The sequence below is a fragment of the Miniopterus schreibersii genome (assembly GCF_964146895.1).
Source record: "Miniopterus schreibersii genome assembly, chromosome: 6".
Lineage (NCBI taxonomy): Eukaryota > Metazoa > Chordata > Mammalia > Chiroptera > Miniopteridae > Miniopterus > Miniopterus schreibersii.
In genome coordinates, this window is record NC_138107.1 from 31730037 (window position 1) to 31754137 (window position 24101).

The following is a 24101-nucleotide window of genomic DNA, read 5'->3' on the forward strand; positions in this document are numbered from 1 at the left end:
TAATAAAGAAACTTCAAGAGCAAGTTTGATGCCAACAGTTTGGGTCTTTCTATCATCCCCCTTTGAAAGAATAGTTTCAAAAGCAATTATCTTTGTTTTCTACATTCTTAGTTTGAAAGATATGAAAGCATTTTTAAGAACTTATCTCCTATACACAACTAGTCATCTTGCAGTCATAAATTTACTGAAAGTTGGCATTTGATGTCAGTATGCATAATTAGTAAGCAGATACTGAAGGATGTATGTTTGTATTTATTTGGGGATTTAAAATAGTATAAGTAAAATTATTTGATAATTTAAATTGTGATAGAGAATAAATGCACATCTTCTGGAAAATTAATCTTGATACGGCAATTATATTTGAAAAATATTACAGCAAATTTTAGATGCCACTTATTTCAGAATGGTTTCTTCAGTTCAGCAGGACATTTAAAATGATCTTTGAATTTTTTGTGACTTGGCATTTGAAAAATACCAAAAATCATTTGCTATATTAATAGCTCAGAATAACTAATGAAACTTTCATTTCATATACTTATTCGTTATTATGCGTACTGACATTTCATATGATTGAGTGATAAAGCGGGAGTTTTTCTTCACTTAATTTTGTGTGCTTGCCTGTTGTCCTATGGGAAAACAAAGTCCATCGAGGTTATAAAAGTACTAAAAAGGAAGAGGAAAGTAACATGAAAATTGGATGATACCGGAGAGAATGAACAGTGAAAGGTAGTGGGTATTTACTATCTGAGAGAGAAAATATATTTTAGTGATTTTTTGGTAGCTTTTTAAATAGCATCTTATTAGATTTAGTAGTCAGAGATTAATGAGCCATTGCCACTACTACTTCCCTGTGACTAGATTAAAGCTGTAAGAGATGGAAAGAATGTGCCATGTGCCCTTTAAAAAGACCACTTTTATAGTAAAATTACTGTATTTATTAATATACCATATGACTGAATGTGCCATATATCTAAATTTTTATACCATGCCATATTCAGAATATACACGGAATACTGCTTGACCTATGAATATAAGTAACATGACAGTCTTGATAATAGCCAGTTACAGAGCTCTTCGGACAAGAGCTTTTCCTGATGAGGTTCTTCCTTGCAAACCGTTTAAAATACAGTTTGAAGTGAAGCAGCACGGGTCCTGTTTGGAACAGCTCCAACCTGCTTTGTTTTCACCTTTCTACTCTGCCAATTCATTATAGATTTACTAAAATCTGTTTAGTTAAATTCCAGGGAGGTCGATAGAATATTAGATAAATGCCTACTATATAAGACAATGAAAATGGTCAGTTTTAATGAATAAAATGTTCAAAATTTAATTTGAAACCAAGAATATCTTACAAAGATGGGTTATTTGTGTCAATGATCTTAGAGATTGTTTGTAATTAGATCTTACAGACAACTTCTACCTATAAGGGAAAAATAACTATGCACGTTCATGGAATTTTAAAAGTACATTTTAACATTTGATTATTTGTAGAAATCTACTTTCCTATAGCTTTATTTCTTCTGTTAGAATGGAATTAAATTATTTTTTTACATTTGTAATATTTTAAAAAGCATTTAGTGGAATTCATTGACGATGATAATTAGAAAATTTTAAAATTAGAAAAATAACTGTCTATAGAAGAGGGTATGGAAAATTTATTCAAGCAAAATAAAATTTTTGGAAATTCAAAAACAAGCTGTGTTAATAACTTTCCTTATAATACACAGTTTATTCATGATATTCTTGAAATTACGTTTTGAATATGTGTGACTATAATTTTACAATTTCATTTAATTATCCTAAAAGAAATTATGAATTTAATTTGATATTCTGTTGTTAAATAAAATAAGAATTTAATTCTCCTTGCTTAATTATTATTTTCCCCACAACATACAAGAAATTAAGTTACCTACTGCTAACGGCATATCTTCAGTGTAATACATTTTTAAAGATGTATAAAGTATGTGCATCTTTTAAGTACAGGGAAAATAAAATAGGTGATGACTCCTAAGGCAAATTGACAATATTGAAGCAACTTTCAAATACAGCCAATTTATTCCCTGGGAAGTTTTCAAAGAGAGAAAGATCTGTCCCCAAAGTTCAAATTCCTCTTCACTGTACAGGATATGTTTGCAATTGTGTTTTTACTAGGCACAGAGGCAGGAACAGTATATTTACCCCGGGGTTATGGCTGGTGTCCAGCAGAACCACCTTTTGGATTCACACCAGGCATGGGAGTGCGCTGCTTCCGTAAGAGATCAGGTCCAGGAATAGGAGACCACTCCTGTTGCTGAGATGTTGGCCAACTTTGCTCCAATGCTTATAATTTCTGCAGCACGTGAGGGCTTCCTCAAGGGCCAGTTACGTGACCCTGTTGTCTTTGATGTGTGGTAATTACCACACAGACCAGCTATATTAAGGATGCTCAGTGCTGTATTAGCTGTCAGATAAGAGGATGACTGTTTGGAGAACACCTCAAATAGTGACTAGATTTTTATACCAAAATATATATAATGGAAAATTTCTAACAGATTCTTAAGTTTCTGTTTATGATACTGTGTTTATATGTTTATATCTGCACATTGGAGAACTGACTGCAGATTTTAAACTTAGTATTATGTCTATTGGTAGCTCATTGTTTTAATCATTGTTCTGATTTATTAAGCACCTTTTTTTGTGTATCAGGTATTATGATAGGTGGTTTAAATGCAATATCAACCCTGTGGTGTAATTATTACCAATCTCATTTTACAAATAAAAACAAAAGTGAAGTAACATGTTGGATTCACATGACCAGTAAGCAGCAGAGCTAGAATTGAGAGCCCTTTTATCATGATGTAGTGAATCTCTTTATCTCTAAAAAAACATTTTTGATTTAAAGTCTATTTTGCCTTATATGAGAACATAAGTGTTGTGTTTTCTTTAATGTTCATTCTAACTGTTCACATTCTTTCACTTTCAACCTTTGTGTGGCCATATGTGTTAGTTATGTCTCTTGTAAAGAGCATATAGATAGACTTAGGTTTTTTGTTTTGTTTCTTTTATCCTGACAGTCTCTATTACTTAATTGGCTATCTAGTCAATTTGCACTGTTTAATTTTTTTATGTATTTGAAATGATTTCTAGTATCTTAAAATATTTTCCATCTTTATTATTGTATTTTTTCTCTTTTCTGATTTTCTTTAATTCAGTTATTTTTATTTCATTTTTTTCCTCTATTCTCGAAATTATACTATTTCTGTGATTTTAGTGCCTAATTTAGTGTATGTACATATGTTTAGTTAAATAACAAATTTAAAGTTAATAATTACCTCTACGCTCTGCTAGGGGGAAAATTGCTATGGTAAACTTTAGCTCTGCTACCATCCCTCATATTTTTCTAGTGTTTTAATTATGTGTTGTTTTCTTTCTCCCATTATTCAATGTTATTTTTTTAACTCTTTAGATTGACTCATATATTTTCTAGGTGCTTTGTGTGTCTTAGAACTTCATTTTGGGAGCATTCCCTGTCTTCCTGAAATATGTGAATTAGAAATGCCACTGGTGAGGGTCCACTAGGGCTTAGACTGAGAACCTCAGTTTTTTGTTTTGTTTTTAAGAGTCTTGGTTCATGAGAGGTTCAATTCTAACTCCTCATTGGGCCTGCTCTAAATTTCTCATCTGCAAAACCTCCAGAGACATCCATCATACACTTAACAATTTGTTTTCTGTTCCCTCTTGGTCTTTTGGCTAAGAGGATTTGCCTTTCTCATGAACTTAGGTTTGTATTTTAATGTGTATTTCTTGTAATTTTCCCATCGTTTCTAGGCACTTGAGAGCGAACGTATTTTCAGAATATATCATCTATCACGTTGCTAGAAATAGTTTATAATGTGTTGCTATTTTCTTGACATCTTAAAATTTCCTCACGTAAAGGGTAATATTTACAATGAAAATAATACATAAGAAAATATTATAGACGTAAAAAGCAAGAACTGTGGCCCTGGGGACTTTATCCCAAGTTAGAGGGCAAATGCCAGGGCAGGGCAAAGAGCACTGGATCTTGAAGTAGCAGTGAGAAAATAGCAACCAGGGAGCAGGTCAAGGGAGCTCGGGACTGGAAAATCAGGAGAGAAAGGTGCTGTAGCAGAGAAAGGACAGTGTGTGTTGTGAGGAGGAATGGGAGCTGGAGAATGGAAAAATAATGTGAGAGGTAAAGGCAGATTACAGCCAAGAGGGAGGGAGGGATCCTGGGAACGCAGGATGTTGGACTCTAAAGAGGGAGAATGGGAAGGCCCAAGGCTAAGGGAGTGGTTAGTGCTCATCAGAGAAAGAGCATCCTGTGATCAGAGCGCCCCTGCCAGGGCACTGGGTAGGCTGCCAGCCTGCTTTCGACGCAGATGCCAGTCGTGGTTCGGCCAGCTATGGCCCAGCCACAGGACACTACGTCAAGCTGAACACAAGCAAGTGCCTATGGCCCTTTTTAGTCAAGTGGGAGCAGTGTAACAGAGGCATGGGCAATACAGGTCGCTCACTAGCAAAAGAACAAGACAAAGCAAACAAAAAACAAACAAAAAAACCCTTTATGAAAAAGCCTTCACATTTCACAGATTGATACAGATAATTGTGATAGCCTAGAAGAATTATGACTGCACCACAATTAGAAATTTTATGGGCAGTATGGTGCTGAGGCTACAAAAATAATACTAATAGTTACTATTGATTTTACAATTGAATATATTTTACAAATATTATTTCCAATTCAAGTAGGAGTTTCTCTCTATTATAAAGATGAGATATATGGGATTTTACAAATGTCTGGGGCCACAAATATCAATTGATGATGCTGTCACTTGAATCTATGTCTCGATAACAAATCTTAAAGCTCATAGGTTGGTTATTATTTTTGTTTTTGACTCTGCAAAGCTGCCTGTTTTTTAAAACTAGTAATGTAGTAAAGAACAAAATAGAAAAAGTAATTTTGACATTGAAAATAGTTTAAATGTTAAAACCTGTGAGGCCCAGTTTCCCAAGCGATTTTAAGTAATCTCCCCCCATCTGAAACTTAGTTGTGTGGACCCAGGGAAGTACAGAGAGAAGACAGTAGGCATAGTTTTCCTTGTGTTGCCCCTCAGCCAAATCAATAAGAAAAAAATAAGACAAACTGTTAGATGCTAAACCTGGCTCCAGAGAGAGTTTGTGAAATAGTCCCACTGATGTAATCATGTTTTTCTCTGTGGGAGTTTGACTGATTCAGCATCAACTGTTATCATAAAACTCTTGCCTTCCTATCAAAACATGGCTTGAGATCATTTTTCAGATTTTCAAAAATCTCTCTTACTATGTTTAGAGTAATTATTTTTCTTGTTTATATTTTGTAATTCCATGTTATATTTTCTTGTTTTTTAACTTTTAAAATTGTACATCCAAAAATATTTAGCACCCTGCTGAACATACAGTTAGTGCTCAATAAATATTATAATTTAAGTAATGATTATAATAATTAAAGCAACTAGTTTTACATCAAACAATAAACCTTATTTTTGCAACTAATTATGTTTCTACCATTTTCTTGAAGTACATCAATTCTGTCAATTTATCAATTCAATCTAGCAAATGAAAGAAAATGTTACATTATTACTACCTTAATATGTATCTGATGAATTATAGTCTTTCACCTCTACAGTGGATAATTTTGAAATACTAAGATAGCTATTTAAAGATCGAATCCAAAACATCAGCTTTCTTACTGATGTTTTACATTTTTATGAGTATGAAATTTAAATTTGAAATCTTACCACCTGCAAAATATATATAAAATATTTCCAATACCTACAAATTATTTATATATATTTTATTTCCTAGCTGTAAGATTAATCCCTTTCTACTGTGACAAACCTACATATTCACAGGTGTTCCATGGGTTATATTTTTAGTTACTCTTTGTCATGTTAGTGAACTCATCTATCTTACTCTGTTGTCCTGTTCCTATTTGTATTACTTGGTATGAATCTAAATTCAGACTCTTCAATGGACAGTATTCTTGACTTTTATATTTTACCCTTTCTGAAGGTACAGCAATGGGAGATGGGACATAACCCACTTGACTATTTTTGGAACATGATGGAAGATAATGTTAATACTAGAAATCTCCGCAAAATTCAAGGAAGCCCTTTCCCCTGGTATAGTCAGGATTCATGGACACTGCAGCCACATAATACTCACTACAGGCTGTGCCACTCACTTAGATCCCAGCTGTGCCCTATGCCACAGCTGTAACACTTAATTACTGGAACAAAAAAAATATTTATATAGCTTTCTAGCTAGGAATCTAATCTGATGCTTAATTTTACGTAGGTGGCCACTGTCACAGGAATTTTCTACAGTGGTACCAAAACTCTTAGACTTAGGGCCTAACTCCCAGGTCATAAGTTTGGAGCATCAGTTTAACCTATATGGTACTTTGGGACTTCCTTCCTCTGTATGTCACTTCTCAAGTTCTGAGGGCAGATGAAGAGATGGGCTCTGGGGAGGGGAAAGCCTTCAGCAAATGTTTAGCACAGATTATATAATCAATAATAACTTTTATCACTCCACTCTCTGAGGTGTCTCCATAGGGAGATGGTGGACTTTTCAGAGCAGGGATGTGAGTGTATTGTGGAGACAGAGGTAGATACACGTCCATGAAAAAGATTTAGAGCTTAGGCAAGTACCCATCAGCAATCAGTACAAGTTCTCTACAGAATGTATTCTGACAGTTTCCCATCCCAGAACTCATATTGACTTAAAAGAAATGCATGCTTTATCCTAGAGTTTTGGCTTTTCATGAGGTTGCTGTACTGTCAACTTTTATTAATTACTAAATATAATTTTTATTATGGGCTATGTCCCAGCGGCTCTTTCTTCCAGGGGGTAAAGCCCTGTACTTCCTCTCTGATGCGTGGTCAACCACATCAAGAATAAACCCTAATAATAAGTCCTGCACCCTCTCTAAGCTATTCCTGTGGGACATAGTACTCATTGCTTTGAAGCCCTAACTCTGCAGTGAGTAATGCAGAGAAATTTCTGAATATAAGTGAGTTTGTTGTGGTACCCAGTTGTTTTCTATATGTTCAAGGAAGTACCAAAGAAAGCCTGTCCCTCAAAGTTCCTGACTGGTGTGGGAGGTCACCCAGACGTGGAACCAAAGCCTGGCGAAGTCTAGGCTGCCCAAAGCCAGTTGTGGGGTGTATCCTGTGTAGTGCCGCAGTAAAGACAGAAGCAACTGATACTCAGTCCTAAGTGGGACCTTGTGGTGTGGAGGGAAACTTAGGAAGGGAGACCGGAAGCTGATGGGAGTGGCAGGTCGAGACAGATCTATAAATTTATGACTGGAGTGAGCACATATAAAGAGATTTTTTGTATTACAACTGAAAACGGTAGTGAGGGGGAGACAGCATGCAGGCTCAAGAATTCTCCGAAGAGGTGTGATGAAAGTACCGCAGGAAAGGTCAGTCTTATGGGCAAAGTTCTCCGTAGTCTTTGGTTGCTGCTTGCATTCCGCATCCTCTCTTTGGCATCCTTACGAGTGGTACATGGTTGACTGAAATTCTAGTAGTTGGCACTACTCAGAGTTGATGCAGATGTACCCTTTGGAACCTACCATGTAATTATGAAACTATAATTACTGATCAAATCACTGCAGACAGGTTCACCGTTATTTTTAAAACACTGTCAAGAATTATTTTCTTCTAAAATTTTCAACTAAATATTTTTTTTATTTGAAATATTTTTATATTTTATTTTTATGCCCAAAATATATTTATGTATCTGTGCATGAATTCTTTATTTGAAGGCATCAAAACACATGAAAGATAAAGCTATAAAAGATTCACTGTAATATTTATTTTATTGGTATAATATATAATGTTTAATTTTGGCGAGGTGCTACCTATATATTAATAACCAAAATTGCCTAGTTTTTTTTTATCAAGCTTATACTGTTACTTCAGTCTACAGTTACTTTTATCATAATTTTATCTAATAACACAGATCCTAGTTTCAAGAAGTGGCAAAGTCTTAACTTTAAATATGAAGAAGGACATTGGAGGGCAGAGCGAGTGTGGGAAAGGTGAGGGGTATCGAAAGGTGTGGAAAAGGGAGAAGTAATGTGATTATATAGTAGGAAACAGCAGTGAATAAATATTGTGTAGTAGTAAATAAAGAACTGAAACTATATTCATTCACTCTACATATTTGTATGTGTATGTGTATGTGTATATATAGAGAGTTTGATTTCTTTTTCTGTTTGGTCACTGGTTCACTTATTCACCAATCATTTATTGGTGTCTATTATGGGCAAGTTCTCTACTTGATAAAAACTACATGGTACAAAACAAACAGACCATGATTCCTAGCTCTATAGTTATATGTGTATCTTAAAATATATGTAATAATAATATTATGTATATATTCACCTGAGAAATGAGAATCATACCTGCCAATCCTGTCTCACAGGACTGTGTAAGAAAAACATGAAATAGTGTCTATCAGAATGCTTCGAAAGTGTAGAGTGATGCTATATAAGTATAACTCAGCTCCTGCATATTAAATGAGTCACTTTATACTTTTAAAAGTCATCTTTACATGTTGTGCAGGCCAGATGATTACCATATAGTATGATATAACACCTTTCAGAATTTGGATTTGGATTAATAATATTTAACTTTTCCACTTAATTGAGATTTATGACGAGCTGGATGAATTTAAGTGTTGGCTTTGAGGAATTCAGCTTTATCAGGGTGGAGGTTTTAAAAACAATGCCCATGGACTCTCGACTTGGATAAGTTTTGGTGACATGGTAGGAAAAAGCCTGATTCACATCAGTTCAGAGGAGGATTGGAAGAGACAACTTACAGACAACTCCTTGAGGAGATTCTTCAAAAAGTCAGCAGCTAGAAGGAGAGGAGGTATCAAAGAAGAAAGATGGGATATTTGTTTGATTTTTAAATGTGGGTATTTTCACAGCCTGTTTGTATATTGATAGACCACTTTTTTTTATTTCATACTCGTAAATCATCAGTTCACTCAGCAATGGTAAGGGTGCTGTAATAAATTTAGGGATGCATAACATACTTACTGATATAAAGTATCAGAATCTTGATATAACCAGTTCAGAATGGAAAACAAAGGGCTGGGAGACAACAGTCATGATGCTGGAGAGACTCTGAAGAGGTTTATGAAGCATCTTGAAGGATTCAGACACACCTAAACGACAGGAATAATTCTCCAGGCAGTGGAAGGCTAAGAAATAGGGGACGAGAAAGCACACTTGTGCTAAAAGAATGACCTTCTTGTTGATTATACTAATCTGACTAATTAGACCCCCCAAATACCTGTCCTCGATTAGGTAGACAGAAGAATTGAAAATGACTTTGCATATTCTCATTGAACACATGGTATTCTAGGTTACTTAGGAAGCCACACCCCATCCTCAGGTCATATAAGAATGCTTTTAAACAATTTTTTTTTTTTTGAGGAAAAAGTGTATCATGTTTATTCACGAAGTCATTTTTAACATAACTTTTTAATTCAGCACCCCCCAAATGGCAATCCCTTACTATACAGAGATTTTCCTTACTTTGTTCAGAATTCTTACTTGTCAACATTGCAGAACAGTTCATTGCTGTGATTAAATATCCATACGAAATTTTTTAAATCTTCCTACCTCACCTTGAATAAATTTTCATGATAGAAATATTATAGGAGATATTTTTCAATTCTTTTAAACTTCTCTATAACCTAAAGAACAGAGTGCAAAATTCCACAGTAGTATCGCCCTCCCACCTTTCTTAACTCAGCCCACACCAATTTCCCTTTCCATTTAAACACTCATTGTCTGTGACCACAAATATGTAACCTGACTCCAAGATAAAACTTTGTTTTTATCATTTCTAATCATATTAGTATTTATTTTGACTTAACGTATTGAATGGCCTCACTGTTAAAATATGCTACATTAGATCATGTATTTTGTACATCAACTCAAGAAATGGAACACTGATATGATGGCAAGGGTCAGGTAAGCCAATTTTTGCAAATATTTTGAGGAAACATAAAATTAAGAGGATCATTTCAGATATATCAAGCCATGTCTACTGAACCAAAAAAGGCCAAGCTAGATGTATAATATGGCAGCATATGCAGCGTTAATTTTAAAGGCTCAAAGTATCCTAGCATCCACGGCTCCCCACTTCCCTGCCTTACCTCTCTCCAACTCACAGACATACAGTAACTTTGGCAAGGAAAGAGGATTTTTTAATTTGTTTGTTTTTCCCACCCACCTTCCATGGTTCCTGAAATTCTCAACCATAATTTATTCATTTGGGAGAAAAGAACAACAGTATAATTCAGATAAACTGGTACAAACTGGGAACATAGACAATTAAGTTTCGATAGAAAAGAACAATAAAAGGAAAGTCTAAGTGAATTTGAAGGGCTGAGATTGGAAAATGAGATGAAGTTCGTGTGGAGGAGATGGAGCATCGGGGGCAAGGAAAGAAAAGGGAAACGCATTTTTTGGGGGGCCTGTTAGCCGTCTTTCCTAGGCTCGTTAAACCGCAGATCACAAAGATACCCCTGTTCGTTGGCATCCCAATGGAAAACTAGAACAGACACTGTTTTCATTTTTTAAATCTCGTCATGTGGCAAATTCAGAGTATCCATTTTTAGCAAAATTTTTTCCTCAGGAATGTATAAAAACATGTCTCATTGATTTAAATATTTTAGCGTTTCTGAAAGTAGCATAGTAACTATTTACAAAACTGGTCAGTAACATTTACCTAGCATAGACAGCACTGGTTGCATTTCTTTGTGTACTATCTTTTAAAAAGTTTACAGCTTCCTCTGTTATACTGTTTTAAGCTACATCTAGTAAATATTTGGGGGGGTGATGTCATCTTAAAGTATGCCTAGCTGCAGGACTCCTACTCAACTGGCTTTGCCCCCCTAAAAATTTGCCTGGGTTATTTCAAAATAAGTTAGATTTAGAGTTTCCATTATATTGACCTGTAATTTATGGATGCATATATGTTTTTACTTTGTAAATATAGTTCATTTACCCCTAAAATGCAAGGCAGACGGATGGGGACTTCAGGAAGAGCCATCACGAAGAGCACCAGTGTGAGTGGAGAGATGTACACACTGGAGCATAATGACGGCAGCCAGTCGGACACGGCCGTGGGGACAGTGGGAGCCGGCGGGAAGAAACGGAGGTCCAGCCTCAGCGCCAAAGTGGTGGCCATCGTGTCGCGACGGAGTAGAAGCACATCCCAACTAAGCCAAACAGGTGAGTGAAGCGAATTCTACGTAAACAGCACAAGGGCTTGCTGGAGAGACAACAGTGGATCTTCGTGCTGTGGATTGTGATGGAATTGTAGAGCCTGTAGATTCTTCTTTGCAAAGCAAAGTTCTTTTTCTGTCTCTGGAAATCTGTTACATGTATGAGTTTGTTTTTTTCTATACAGCTGTCTAACAAGGGATCATTGTCAACCTGTCATGTGGTCAGCTATTTTCCTTTAAGTTAAAAAAAAATAAGTCATATTTATAAATATGCAAGGAAATGCAAAGAAGTATTAAGGATCCAAATTGATTTATGTGCAAGAAAAGCAACAGGATTCTCCTTTTCAAAATGTTCCACAATACAATTACTCATCATTTAGGTTCTGTCTATATTTTTATAGAAAAGAAGGTCAGTTGTGCAACTTGAAATATAGTTTTTATGGCGCGGTGTGAACATAAAAATTGAACCGTAATTGTTAAATGTTCAATGCACGTAAAAACCCTGCAGTTATTTTTACTTTAGAAAAATGGGTCAGTGGATTTGTGCAAAGAATAATGTTTGAATACAAGCTTGAGTTTCAAATATTTTTATACTGCTTATAAATCTTAAAAGCTTTATGTCCTCAAGGTATATAGAAAAAAAGCAAACAAGAGGATGGTTATTTCTGTACTATAAAACATAAAAAAAAATTGCCTATGATTATATAACATTTGGTCAGACATATTAGCAACCCATTACTATGCTCAGTACTATGGAAAACAAAAGGTAAGAGAAATATTGAACTGATTTCAGTTGTCAGCACCTGTTTCTCCTGTTATAACCATTGGTACTATTTTTTGTTCCTTAACAGCAAAAGTCTTACTGCAAAATTTACTTAAACAAAAAAAACAAAAAAATTCCTGAAGTCCTTCTTATATTATAGTTGACTTGGCATCCTGGAAAGTACCTACTTAAAAGTACACACATGCTGCAGGACAAATTACCAATAAATTAGAGTTAGGAAATTCTGAGCCACTCAAAAATTGAACTAGTACATATAGCTTTTTATCTAAACCAAGGTTTGTCTTTCTGAAAATCATAGGTTTAGAACAAAGCATCTCTGATAGATCTGCCTCTGTGCCATCCCACTAAGATGAGCTGTTGATTATGAAGGAAAATCATTTGTCTTCCTTAAGGTCAGGTTGCCTCCTTAGGAGTAGGAGGCATTTTTCCTTGTTTTGTTTTCGTTGCTTTATTTTTGATGCTGGTGCTCCTTGGATTGGGGTGTTGATGTAATGTTGCTTTACAGTGTGGGGTGTGGATAAGCCTTTTACCACCAGACTTAAAAATCCTCCAGCACATATATGAAATGGAAATGTTCTTTGGTCATTTTCGGAAAGAAACCATGTTTCCTGTGTGAGAAGCTGCAGGTTTAGGAGATGGCTTATCTTCTTCCTCCAACCTTCCACAGTCTCTCTTTTTTAAATTTTTCTTCTATAATTAGTTCCTCCTCTATCATGCACTAGTGGAGTAGAATTATGTTTTCTTAGAATAGAGCACAACAATAATTTTAGATAGGAACTGTACTTGTGGCACTGCATTGTAAGTAGTAAGTTCAAAGGATTGTCATTGAAACACTCAGTCCCTTTGCTTTATGAATTTAAATTTTATTCCAGTTACGTTCATTGTTGAATTGCAAATATCTTCCTTCCCAAATGTTGTATTGTTAGTAACTTACATGGAAGAGCCTACCTTAGGAGACTAGGCTGCTATGTACAGGAGCAGAGAGGACATTAAGTTACAAAGTCAAGAAAACAAAACAGTCTGTTCCAAAGTGACTCCGTGAATGAACTTTGACTTTGTCTTTCTAGGACTCTTCCTTTTTATTATTATATGACTTTGCTCATATAATAGATGGGTTGGATTGATGTCCTCACGTGAACTTTCCACATATAAAATTTTATGGTTCTCTTTCTACATTGTAATTTTACCCTTTGTTGGATAACCTGTTCTAATTCTCCTTGATCTTTATAAAGTCAGTGACGAGTGGTGGCAAACCTCTGTCATCGCTCTTTGTTTTAGTGCTTGGCCTGGTTTTCTCCCTCTTCTGTCTTCTACAAGTGACTTTTTCCTCTATCAGTGATTGTATTTCCTCTGAAGATTCATGATGTTCAGAATTTCTCATTCTAAGAAATCGTATTTTTATTGCTTCAGCTCTTGCAAATGACCATCAAACCTGTACTTTTGGAGTCCTCCTCACCCAAGAAATACTCTATAGTCTAAATGTCCCATAGGAAAGCTCCTCTTGGATGCCCCACTATAAACATGCTCAGTATTTCCACACATCTGAATGCTCAGCCCTTCCTTTCAGTAACGCCACAGTCTCAGTGGTCACAAACCCTTAGAATCATTTTTGTTCAATTTTTCCTAAGCTCTGTCTTCTTCAGGCCCCTCATCCCAGAAAAGCAAACTATCTAGTATTGATTCAATTTTAAGAAACATTAGACTAGTTGATTTAAATGTCCTTTTTATGAAATAAAATTATTAATTCCAAACTGGTAAGCCTTTTCAGGAGGCCCTCCTTCAAGAGCATACGTAGGACATATTTTCTAACAATGTCAATTGATTAGAGATTTGGAGGAGGAAAACAGCATTACTTATATATTAATACAAGCTGTGTATTCTATGAAATAGAATGTACATATCAGGTTTAATTTAAATGTTTAATTATGTTTAATGTAAAAGAAAGACCTCATTTAAGGGCTTGTGTTATAGGATTCTCTCTGGGATCCACCTCTATCATTCTGGGTTACAGATTCGCTCTCCTCTACCATACCAGGAAAAAGCGAGGCCCTTGGTAGCCAACTCTTTTTAGAATGAGAAATTTTAAGCACATAGTTGTTCTGTCTTTGTTTTTATAGCTATAAGTTTGCTCAAAGGAGTATATTTGAGTCTTTGTGTGAAATCAAGTAAAATTTATTTTAACAAACTGAAGAGCAATCTAAATTTTATATACACACACACACACACACACATATATTTACTATGAAGAGCATTTAACATGCTCTTCAATTATATAATTTGCTAGGCTCTTTAATTTTATATATATATATATATATACTTATAGAATATTTCAATTATAAATAATATGAATATTTTAAAATTACTTTTACCACACTTTTTATCCATAATGAAAGCAGAAATAACTTTTTTTAACTAGGAGACTGGCATAAATGGAGAAGTTTCCAAACAGTGACTCTGGTGCTACTCCTGGTAAATGCCTCGAGCAGTCAAGCGCATGGCTAGAAACCTGTTCAGTGCACAGTAGCTGGATTGATTAGATTGAAAAGTGAAGTAGTGAAGGAAAGAGGAATTGAAGAAAAGGTTCCTGATCCGAGAATATGGTGAAGCTCTGGGTAAACTTTGAGCTGGGCTTTAGAACGTGAAGGAGATCGTAGCTTATGTAGGTTTGAAGGCCCCGCTGACGTACTGTGAGGCTGTGGTCCCTCACTCACACACTGATTGACCATGTGCTATTCCAGCAGCAGTAGTCTCCTCACTGACAAATGAGGGCATTATTGAGAAGGGTACGCAAATCTATGACACATCATCCCTAAATACTCCCCTGTAATTACTTACAAGTGTAAGGTAATTATGATAAGTATTATAGAATGGTGAGTATTCAATTTATTCAATTTGTTTAATTGATTAAAACTAATAATAGATTTACATTTCAAGAGCTTTTTCCATGCACTGTTAAGTTGTGTGTGTGCGTGTGTGATTTCACTCCTCAGTCACAACAAATGCATGAAGTACCATTATTATTCTTCCCATTTTGAAGTTGAAGAAACTGAGGCATAGAGGGATTAGGTTACTTGACCAAGATCCCATTGCAAGTGATTTGGCCAGAATTTAAACCCAGGCTTCCTGGTGCCAGAGCCCACACTCTTAACCACTGTGCTAAAAGGAGGAGTGTAAGGTTCAACAAACATTTACTGCACAGCTATTTGTTAGTGCACCATAGGTGCCCTGCTCCCGTTTAACATGACTAGTCATTGAGACTTTTTAAAAATATGTCTTTATTGATTTCAGAGAGAGGAAGGAAGAGGGAGGCAGGGAGGGAGGGAGGGAGGGAGGGAGGGAGAGAGAGAGAGAAACATCAGTGATGAGAGAGAGTCATTGATCAGCTGCCTCCTGCACGCCCCCCGCCGGATATCAAGCCTGGAGCCCGGGCCTGTGCCCTGACTGGGAATGGAACCGTGACCTCCTGGTTCATGCGTCGATACTCAACCAGGGAGCCACGCTGGCCAGGCTGAGTTTGATTTTTGAAAGGAAATGCAGAGGACTATGGCAGTGGGAAGATTGAAAGCTAAAGGAGTTTGGATCACAGGACTTTGACCTTCTTAGAGACAAAAGCAAATGGAGAGAGTGAGGCTACCGGGGAGGAATGTTGTAAGAAATTAAGTGGTAAGAATAAAGGTGCTCCCGAGGAGTACTGAAGCTCCAGCGGAATTTGGATAATGCACAGTCTCTGAAAAGTAACTTTAACAAACATTTGCCAGGGATCAGTGTTGCCCTTGTGGGTATCTAGTTCATTTTAACTATTCTTTTGTCTTTCAAGACTGTCATCGCCTGCCTTTGTGCATCTCCGGTGTCCTCCCAGAATTTCTGAGATTATCCTAGGATTCTTTGAGATCATGTTGCCAGTCTTGAAGATTCTGATATAGAATTTGGTTAGATCTAGATCTGTGTACTCATTTTGGAAATTCACCAGACTTGGGCTGCCGTTTATTACTGAATGTGACTCTTACCAGTGTACATATTAGTCTCGTTGGAGAAAACTGAAGCTCTGCCCTCTCTCTCTTACCTATGTTTCTTTCCTTTTTATGGACTTTATTGGGGTGACACTGGTTAACAAAATTATACAGGTTTCAGGTGTACAATTCCACAACACATCATGGTGTACACTGTGTTGTGTGTTCACCACCCCAGTCAGGTCTCCGTCCATCACCATTTACCCCCATACCCTCCTCCACCGCCCCCACGCCTCTGCCCCCGGCAGTCGCCAAGCTGTTGTCAGTATCCATGAGTTTTTTCTCCTTTTTGTTGTTTTGGGGTTTTTTGCTCAATCCCTCTAACCCCTCACCCTGACACTTGTCACCCTGCTCTCTACCTCTCTCTCTTACCTAGTGATGTTACCTCTTGCCGTGGCAATGAACAGATCTTTTTCTTATTTGCACTCAGAATATGAATCTAAAAAACTTTTCCTTTTTTCCTTGGCAATTTATCTCTATAATTGAACAATTCTGTCATTATAATCACATGAATGGAACATTTCAGAAGGTCCATAATAGAATTAAAAACTACATGTAGTTCGTTATCCTACAAGATTATACTATAGGCAAAAAATGTAAGTATTCTAAAAAGTTTTGGGGAAATTTATGGATATTTGACTTCAAAATTGCTTAATAAGAGTCGATAAATTTCCAAAGCAAATCACTAACTTCTCAAGGTGAAATCATAAGTAGAAACTAACAAAATTGCCCTTGTTCCACTGTCAAGAACAGAATATACACACTGATAAAACTATAACTGTAACCCACTGACACCTAAAGAGAGAGTGCTCGAATAAGCTAATTTCCCCATGAGTTCGAGGCATTGTTTTAAAATTCACATTTTCCTCAGACAATAATCTCGCCAAGAAAATTTCCAAAATGTTAAATGTCCTTCCGCTAATCTTTTATTTCAGTTTTCTTCCCCAAAGTCGCAGATAAAGCAAGTCAGAAAATAAATCAAATGAGTACCAGCTTGGACCTTGCACTTTTTACCTTGGGAAAATGAGCGTCTTACATTTGCCCCAGGACTTTTTTTTTTTTTCTCCTTACAAGCAATTCAGGTTACCAGGACATTCTCTGTATTTCAGTCTAGTGCTGCTTTGTGAAGAGACTCTGTCTTTTCCTTTACAAAAGTAAGTTGTAGCTGCTGCAGGGAAGGAAAGCCAGGGTGGTCTCTGAGCATCCTCCGAAAAGTATTCTTGGCTCTGCTGATTATAATGGAAGCAAAAAACCTTACAAAGGCTGAGCACCCCCCACGTGTTTCAGAAACTGAAAGCTTCTGTGAATCAAAGCCTTGCAGAAATCTAAATCCCTTGCCTGTGCCTCATTTATTCGATTCACTTAATAGCACAAGGGAAACATTCTGGGGAACGCAATGTTTCATGTTCTTTGTTTTCCTGAGCACGAAATCGTGGTGCCAGAAATGATTCCCAAGCCTGCGGAGCCATGAAGGGAACGCAGGCTGGGCCCCTTTATTTACGGTCGCTGTCCGGCGAGGAATCCACTACTGTTGGTGGAGATCCGCGGCCCCGGCACCTCATCTTCCGAAGAGATGCCCTAATAAGGAGGAGTATTTCCAAACGTACACCAGCCGCTCTATTTTTGTTCTTTTTCTTGCTCTGAACTATAAATTTTTAGTTTGGCGAACATGTAGATAGACTTTCAGGTTGCTTTGGCAGGAAAAATATTTATTTGAGTGGAATTGATTTTTATAATTAATTCGTATTTTAAGTTTTGGATGAGGAAAGGGAGCTAACAATAGTTATGTACCTTCAAAGCACAATGCAATAAGTACTCTAATAATTATATGTGGTGATAATTATCGTCGCCTGTACCAAGACAATTTTAAACATGAGATCAGTTTCAGAATGGGTGTTATAAAATATTCAGGCTCACTCAAATGTAACAGGAAACTTCTCTGATTATTTTTACAGCAGATGACCAGTTTCAGTGCATCATCATTTCAGGCAGAGTGGTTTTATATAGAGATATTTTTGTTGATTTATTTCAGCGATATTTAACCTTTTTCATCTCATGGCGCACAACTAATTACTAAAATTTTGCGGCACACCAAAAAATATATTTTTTGCCGATCTAACAAAAAATATAGGTATAATTTTGATTGATTTACAAAAATAATAATAAGAGTAATTACCTACCCTTTTTGCTCCCCTTTTTGCTACCCTTTGTGACTTTTTAAAAAATCAGGTGTCTATACTTGTATATAAGGATTTCTGGTACCAAGAATTAGCCAGTCAGCATGAGCAATAAGATGCAGCTTTGTTATATGACCCATATATTTTATGGTTCAAGACAGGGCGTTGGCTACTGTCATTTTTTTAATTTGAGAGTCTAAGGGAAAAGAGGTCAGTGCCCCTGACTAAATAGTCAGGTATTGTATGTTTTAAAATTCTTGTGGCACACTGGTTGAAAATCGCTGATTTATTTTACTAATGTTTTTCAGAACTTAAACCCAGAAAAGCAAAAAGAAGACATATAAAACTCCTGCAATACCACCACTAATTAAAAATTCACAGTGAAAATATTATTGTATAATTAGCTAATATTTTATGCATTTGTTTTATTAATATTGTTAAAACCCTAAGATAATAGCATACAGTTGGCAACTGGGGTCAAGGAATTTGCTTAAGAAGGAAGTGTAAGGTATGAGGAAAGAAGACCTAGAAGACTCCTGAAGGAAACAAAAAGTTAAAGACCATTTTGGGCCTCAGTGTTCCCAACTCTAAAATGGAAAAATAAAGGATGCCTATCAGAAGACTGTTGTGGAGATTAAATGTAAGCTTATGTTAACATGTTAGCAATTACCTGGCATATAGAAAGGGCTCGGCAATAATAATTATTAGCAATCTTAATACTTTTGAGGAACCAAAACAGAGTAGTAGGTAAAGAATAGATATTGCTGACATAATGAATAGCAGTGAGGGGCAGGTTAATCCAGCCAATATTTGTATCTGCTCGTTAGATGTAAAGTAGTTAATAGAATGCAAATTCTTAAGATCTTACTGTTGACTTCTTCTAAATCCATGGTTCTCATAGTTCCCCTTGTCAAGTCCCCCTTTGAGGATCAAGTGATTACATCAGCCCTGGCCTCAGGACATTGCACTTGCTCACATGTACCATGCTGGACACAACCTGAAGGAAGCTTATGGACTCAAAGTATGTTCACTCCAAGTTAGGAGTAATCTGCAAGAGAGTGACCAAGGTTTTCTCACTCCCTCTGCCCTGTTACCCAGCCTTTTCTATACTAAGTCACTGGGCCATCAAACTCTGTTTCAAAGCCTTTTTTTATGGTCATGAGCTAAGGATAATTTCTATGCATTTTCAAAATTGTTGAAAATCACAATAAGAATAATATTTTGTGAAACATGAAAATTACATAGCATTCAGTTTCTGTGTCCATAATACAGATTTATTGAAATACAGCCATGCTCACTTATTTATGTATTTTCCTGCTTTCATGCTACAAAGACAGAGACCTTATGGTCCACAAAGCCAAAAATATTCACTGTCTGGACCTTGAAAGAGAAACTTTCATGACTTTGTGTCTAGACCAAGTACACTGTGCCTGCAGTGCAGAATGCAGATAGAGACATGAGCAAACAGTGGGCACTTCTGTGCTTCCCTGAACACATTCTCTGCTCCTCAGAGACGGGAGTTAAATTACACTACTACCATGACTTTCCATTTCCCCCCTTTTTGTTGCAGTGTTTACATTTACACCATGCACCTGTTGATATATCTCATTAGACCTAATAATTTTCTAAAATGAAGGCTTATCCCCCCAAAGATAAGATACCTCAGACCTTCAACATTGCCCTAAAAATTGACCCCTGACTTAGCACTTCCCTCAACCCTAATTTTCCCAGCTGGGAGCTCAGGGACTGTGTCTGTTATTTCCACAGTAATTACTTAGCACAGAGCCTGTGCTAGGCACACAAAGATTTTCCTGAATGAATGAAACATTTTGAAAGATTTTCTGTATTTTGTCTCTGTTTTTACAAACCACTCACTCAGTCCTCCTCACACTTCAGTCTGAATTTTGTCCATCCAGTTCCCCCAAACTGTTCTTGCTAAGGTCACAGAAAGTCTACGGACATGAACTTAATTTGGATAAAATTTAAGTTGTGCTTTAGGTCACATGTATCGTACAGATGTGAAACCAATAAGATGTGTACGACAGAAAAAATGTTGGTTAAAAATGGCTGTTTTGTTTGACATGAGTAAAAGATTCTTGTTTATTTCCCATCTCTCACATGTGCGGCTTCATTTCTGGCAGTGCTCCAGCTGGACGCACTGTCCTTGAGTTCACAGAACACCCCTTGAAGCCTCCTTCTTGCACCTTCACAGGTGCCAAACCCTCCACCTGGCAAGTCCTTAGCCTGTCATCTTGCCTGTCGAAATCCTTCTCTTTGCTTAAGCCCTGTCCAGATTCCAGCTCCTGTCAGGGCTAACAAACAATGCCTCTCTGAGCTCCTGAAGGACTTTTTTTGGTTGTCATGCAGTGCCGTTTAACTATTTCTCTGCCCCAAAAATATCTGTAGAGTTCTTGTCACAAGACAAACTTCAAAGTTACTCAGGCGCAGTAATCATGCAGCAGGGATTTCTCAGGCTTAGACAGCGTAAGGATCCTGATAGAAGGCTATTGGATGGGTGAGTCGGATGCTTGCTCAGTCAGAATACCAGGCTCAGATGATAGTTTATTGAATATATTGCGGTTTTTCATTGAGCATTGTGGCATGCTGTTTTAGTGGGTAAAGTTTAAAGATGATTTTTCTTCGGAGTTTTGTTATTCTTAGGAAATCCAACACATCTGTTTTTTAAATTCTTAACAAGTAGAAGGTATTTTTTGATTACTTTTCTACCTCCATTTTCCTTTCTCTTTTTTGCTAATATATCGCTTCAAAAACACGCAAACACTGATCTGGACACATTTTCCTGGATAATTTCACTTTTTTGCTTTTAATTTTTTTCCCATCTATAAGCAATAGATTATTATCATTTTAAGGTTTTGAGACAGTAAATGAATTGGTGTGGTAGTAACTTCTTTACCATTACAGAAATAATTAAAGTAACTTTTTATTAGAAAATTACTGAAAGATAAATATTTGCATTGATAATGATTAAGATGTTATAGTTTCCACACTCTTGCATATATCCTTTCATTTAATAAAGGACTGCCTGTTAACCTTATGGAAATACATAGGTAAGAAACACAAAAATATCCAGGTATTTTTGGAAACCCATCTTTTGCTGGGGATAGAGACAGGATCCCTGTGCGTCATGGATCTAACATAACCACTTTGTAAGTCAGCTCGTGAATTCTTAAATTGAAAATAAACTCCTGAAGTCAGGCCAGTACATTGTGATACTTATTACAAAATCATTTACATTATAAGGATTCTTTTCTTATGACTAAAGAATGTGCACACATGATTAGTCATGGTTTTAGCAAGGCTTTAACAGACTTCTATTCTCAGATGACAGGAGAGCTAGCAGTCAGAATTTCAGACTCAAGCTCAGTACTCTAGGGTGTTTTTGTCCATGGAAATACCATTTCTTTAGCTATTGATTTGAAACTATAAAACTCCTGAAAACTTATCAAATAGTAAGTAATCATATACTTAGGAAAGTTTAAAGTGAAAAAGGGTTATAAATTATAGGTAATAACTAAATAAATTTATTTGTAATAAACATATAGTTGCATTGAAACACTATGCTATTGTCTAATGAAGTAGAAGTATATTAATTGGAAAATATTAGTGTCTTAATTAGCATCTTAATTTAATATTTTGGTCACTTTGAATTTGAAAGTGTAAGAAAGCACCTTTGATCTGTCTACCTGCTTTATAGAAACTGAACATAGAGGGAGGGTCTTGAGAGGAAAGCCTGTTGATTAGAATTTCACAGGAAAATAAATTCAAAAGATAGTTAATTGAATATAGGTGATTCAGCCTGCTGCTAAAACATGCCAATTTCTATTTAAAACTTCTACCTCAGGAAATTTATCCAAACAATTATTCAATTGTTTTTTAAAAAGGAAAAGAAAAAGAATGAAGCAGATGTCACTTTAAGAAACATTATATGACATTTCATGGAGATTATGTGATCTTCAGCATATCATTGATGAAAAAATGCCAATGACATACACATCAGCAAATTGCCAAGGAGACTGACCTGAACAGGAAAATTTTACTTTCAAAATGAGAATATACTTCTGGTTTAGTCTTTGCCTTTCTATAATGCTTAATAACAATTCTGTCTTCTCACAGCTCATTCTTTAGTGTCTCTTTTAAAGTAAAGACTCAACAGCATTATATTTTTGTGAAGAAAAACTATACACCTTAATAAATTATGTAATGAATTTTGACATTCTGTTCATATTCTGTATATAGTAACAAGAAGGACAAAGGCTGGATTCAGATGCTTTTATGTTGCATTAAACACATTGACCAGGATGATAAAGCATTTTTCCCCAGAAATGCTTGAATTCGGTCTCAGTGCCATTGCAGGTATTGACTTTAACTTCCAGGGGGTGTGTGGCCTGCCTGTGGGTCCCTCGGTGAGAGCGCCCGCATCAGGGTGGCTCTGTAATCGCTGAAACCTGTCGACTCCCTTCTGCCGATGGTGCTGGAGGCAGGAGCCGGCTCCTCAAGACCCCTGCCAGTGTTTTCAATTCATTCAGCTCGTCCTAGATTCTCTGGCCCAGAGAGCACATCTTGATAATTTGGTGCTCATCTTTTTACTCTCTAAATGGCTTAGTGGCGTTACTCAGAGTAATGCTGGTTCTCTATTCTTTTGTTCTGCTTTTTTATTCTTATAGTTTTCACTGTTGCATAACCGCTAGCTAGGCCTTTGAGAGCGAGAAGCCGATGTCCTTTAGAACTCTACACTGAGCTTTCTTCCTGGGACACAGGAAACAGAAAGCATTTTCCTTGCCCTCCAGTTGTTTACAAGTTCATTTACTAAGCAGTGTATGTGCAGCCAAAGGGCTATCCTAATTTTGTAGAACTTTACCATTTACAAAGCCTTCCATGCTCACCATCTCCTCAGTGCAAACTTTCTGAAAGCTTTTAAAGTAAGAGCCTGATTAGATTAGGAAAGATTAGGAATGCATTGACGGAGGAAGGATTCCTGAAGAAAATGAGTTTTAAAGTTAAGTAGAGTATAAATAATGTTCTTTATCCTCAAAGTTTCTTTAAAATTTAATATGTTCTTATTAATTTTTCTTTTCATCTGAAAAATCATTTCAAGAATTAAATTCAATTTAAAGGACCATAAATATTTTGAATTTTACATATATATCACCTGAAATTTTTATTTTCAAAAGAATCTACTTTTTGTCGCATACCATATGAACATTTTCTTGTTCATTCTCAGTTATGTCCTGCTCACTTCCCCAAGGTAAAAAGAAACCATTATTCTTGTTTTAAGCTTGGCCTTTTTTCCACCTTTAAACCTTTAGATTGGTAGCTCCTGAAACCAGCAGTTCTTTGCCTCTGAATTTAAGGGGCTACTGCTTTTAATCCCCACTCAGCACTGGCAGTAGTGTTTATGCGATGCCAAATATTTCGTTCATCCGCAGATTCTTATCAAGTGGCTACGAGTAGCCAATATGAATGGCCAAAATGTGTTCACCTGTAGAGCGTGGCTGGTCCTGTGTATAGCACTGATGTGCATTATCACGTTTAATCCTCAGCAACCCCGTGAGGTGGCTATGAGAGTTTATTATACAGTCTGGTGATTCTCTCTGGATTTGCAAAAGAAAAACAAAGGCTGAGAGAAGTTAAGTCACTTGCTCAAAGTCACACAGCTAGTAAGTGCAGAGTAAATTTGAATCTTTGAATCTTTGTGTTGTGGACTGAATGTGTGTCACCCTAAAATTCATATGTTGAAACTTAATGCCCAGTGTGATGGTATTGAGATGTGAGGCCTTTGGGAGGTGACTAGGTCATGAGGGTAGAGCCCGC

At 36.4% G+C, this 24101-nt stretch overlaps 1 protein-coding gene across 28 annotated transcripts in view; it reads left to right on the forward strand.

Annotated features, from left to right (window-relative positions):
* RIMS1 (regulating synaptic membrane exocytosis 1) overlaps positions 1–24101 on the forward strand; it is a gene marked incomplete at its 5' end in the record, with an annotated part of 385667 nt that overhangs the window by 319357 nt on the left and 42209 nt on the right. For 18 of the 28 annotated variants that reach the window (XM_081140483.1, XM_081140457.1, XM_081140459.1 and 15 more), the window contains one exon: positions 11070–11305. The exons of the other annotated variants lie outside the window; for them this stretch is intronic. In XM_081140483.1, the coding sequence (XP_080996609.1) occupies positions 11070–11305 (236 nt within the window). The remainder of the gene's footprint in view (positions 1–11069; positions 11306–24101) is intronic. 28 annotated transcript variants of the gene reach the window in all.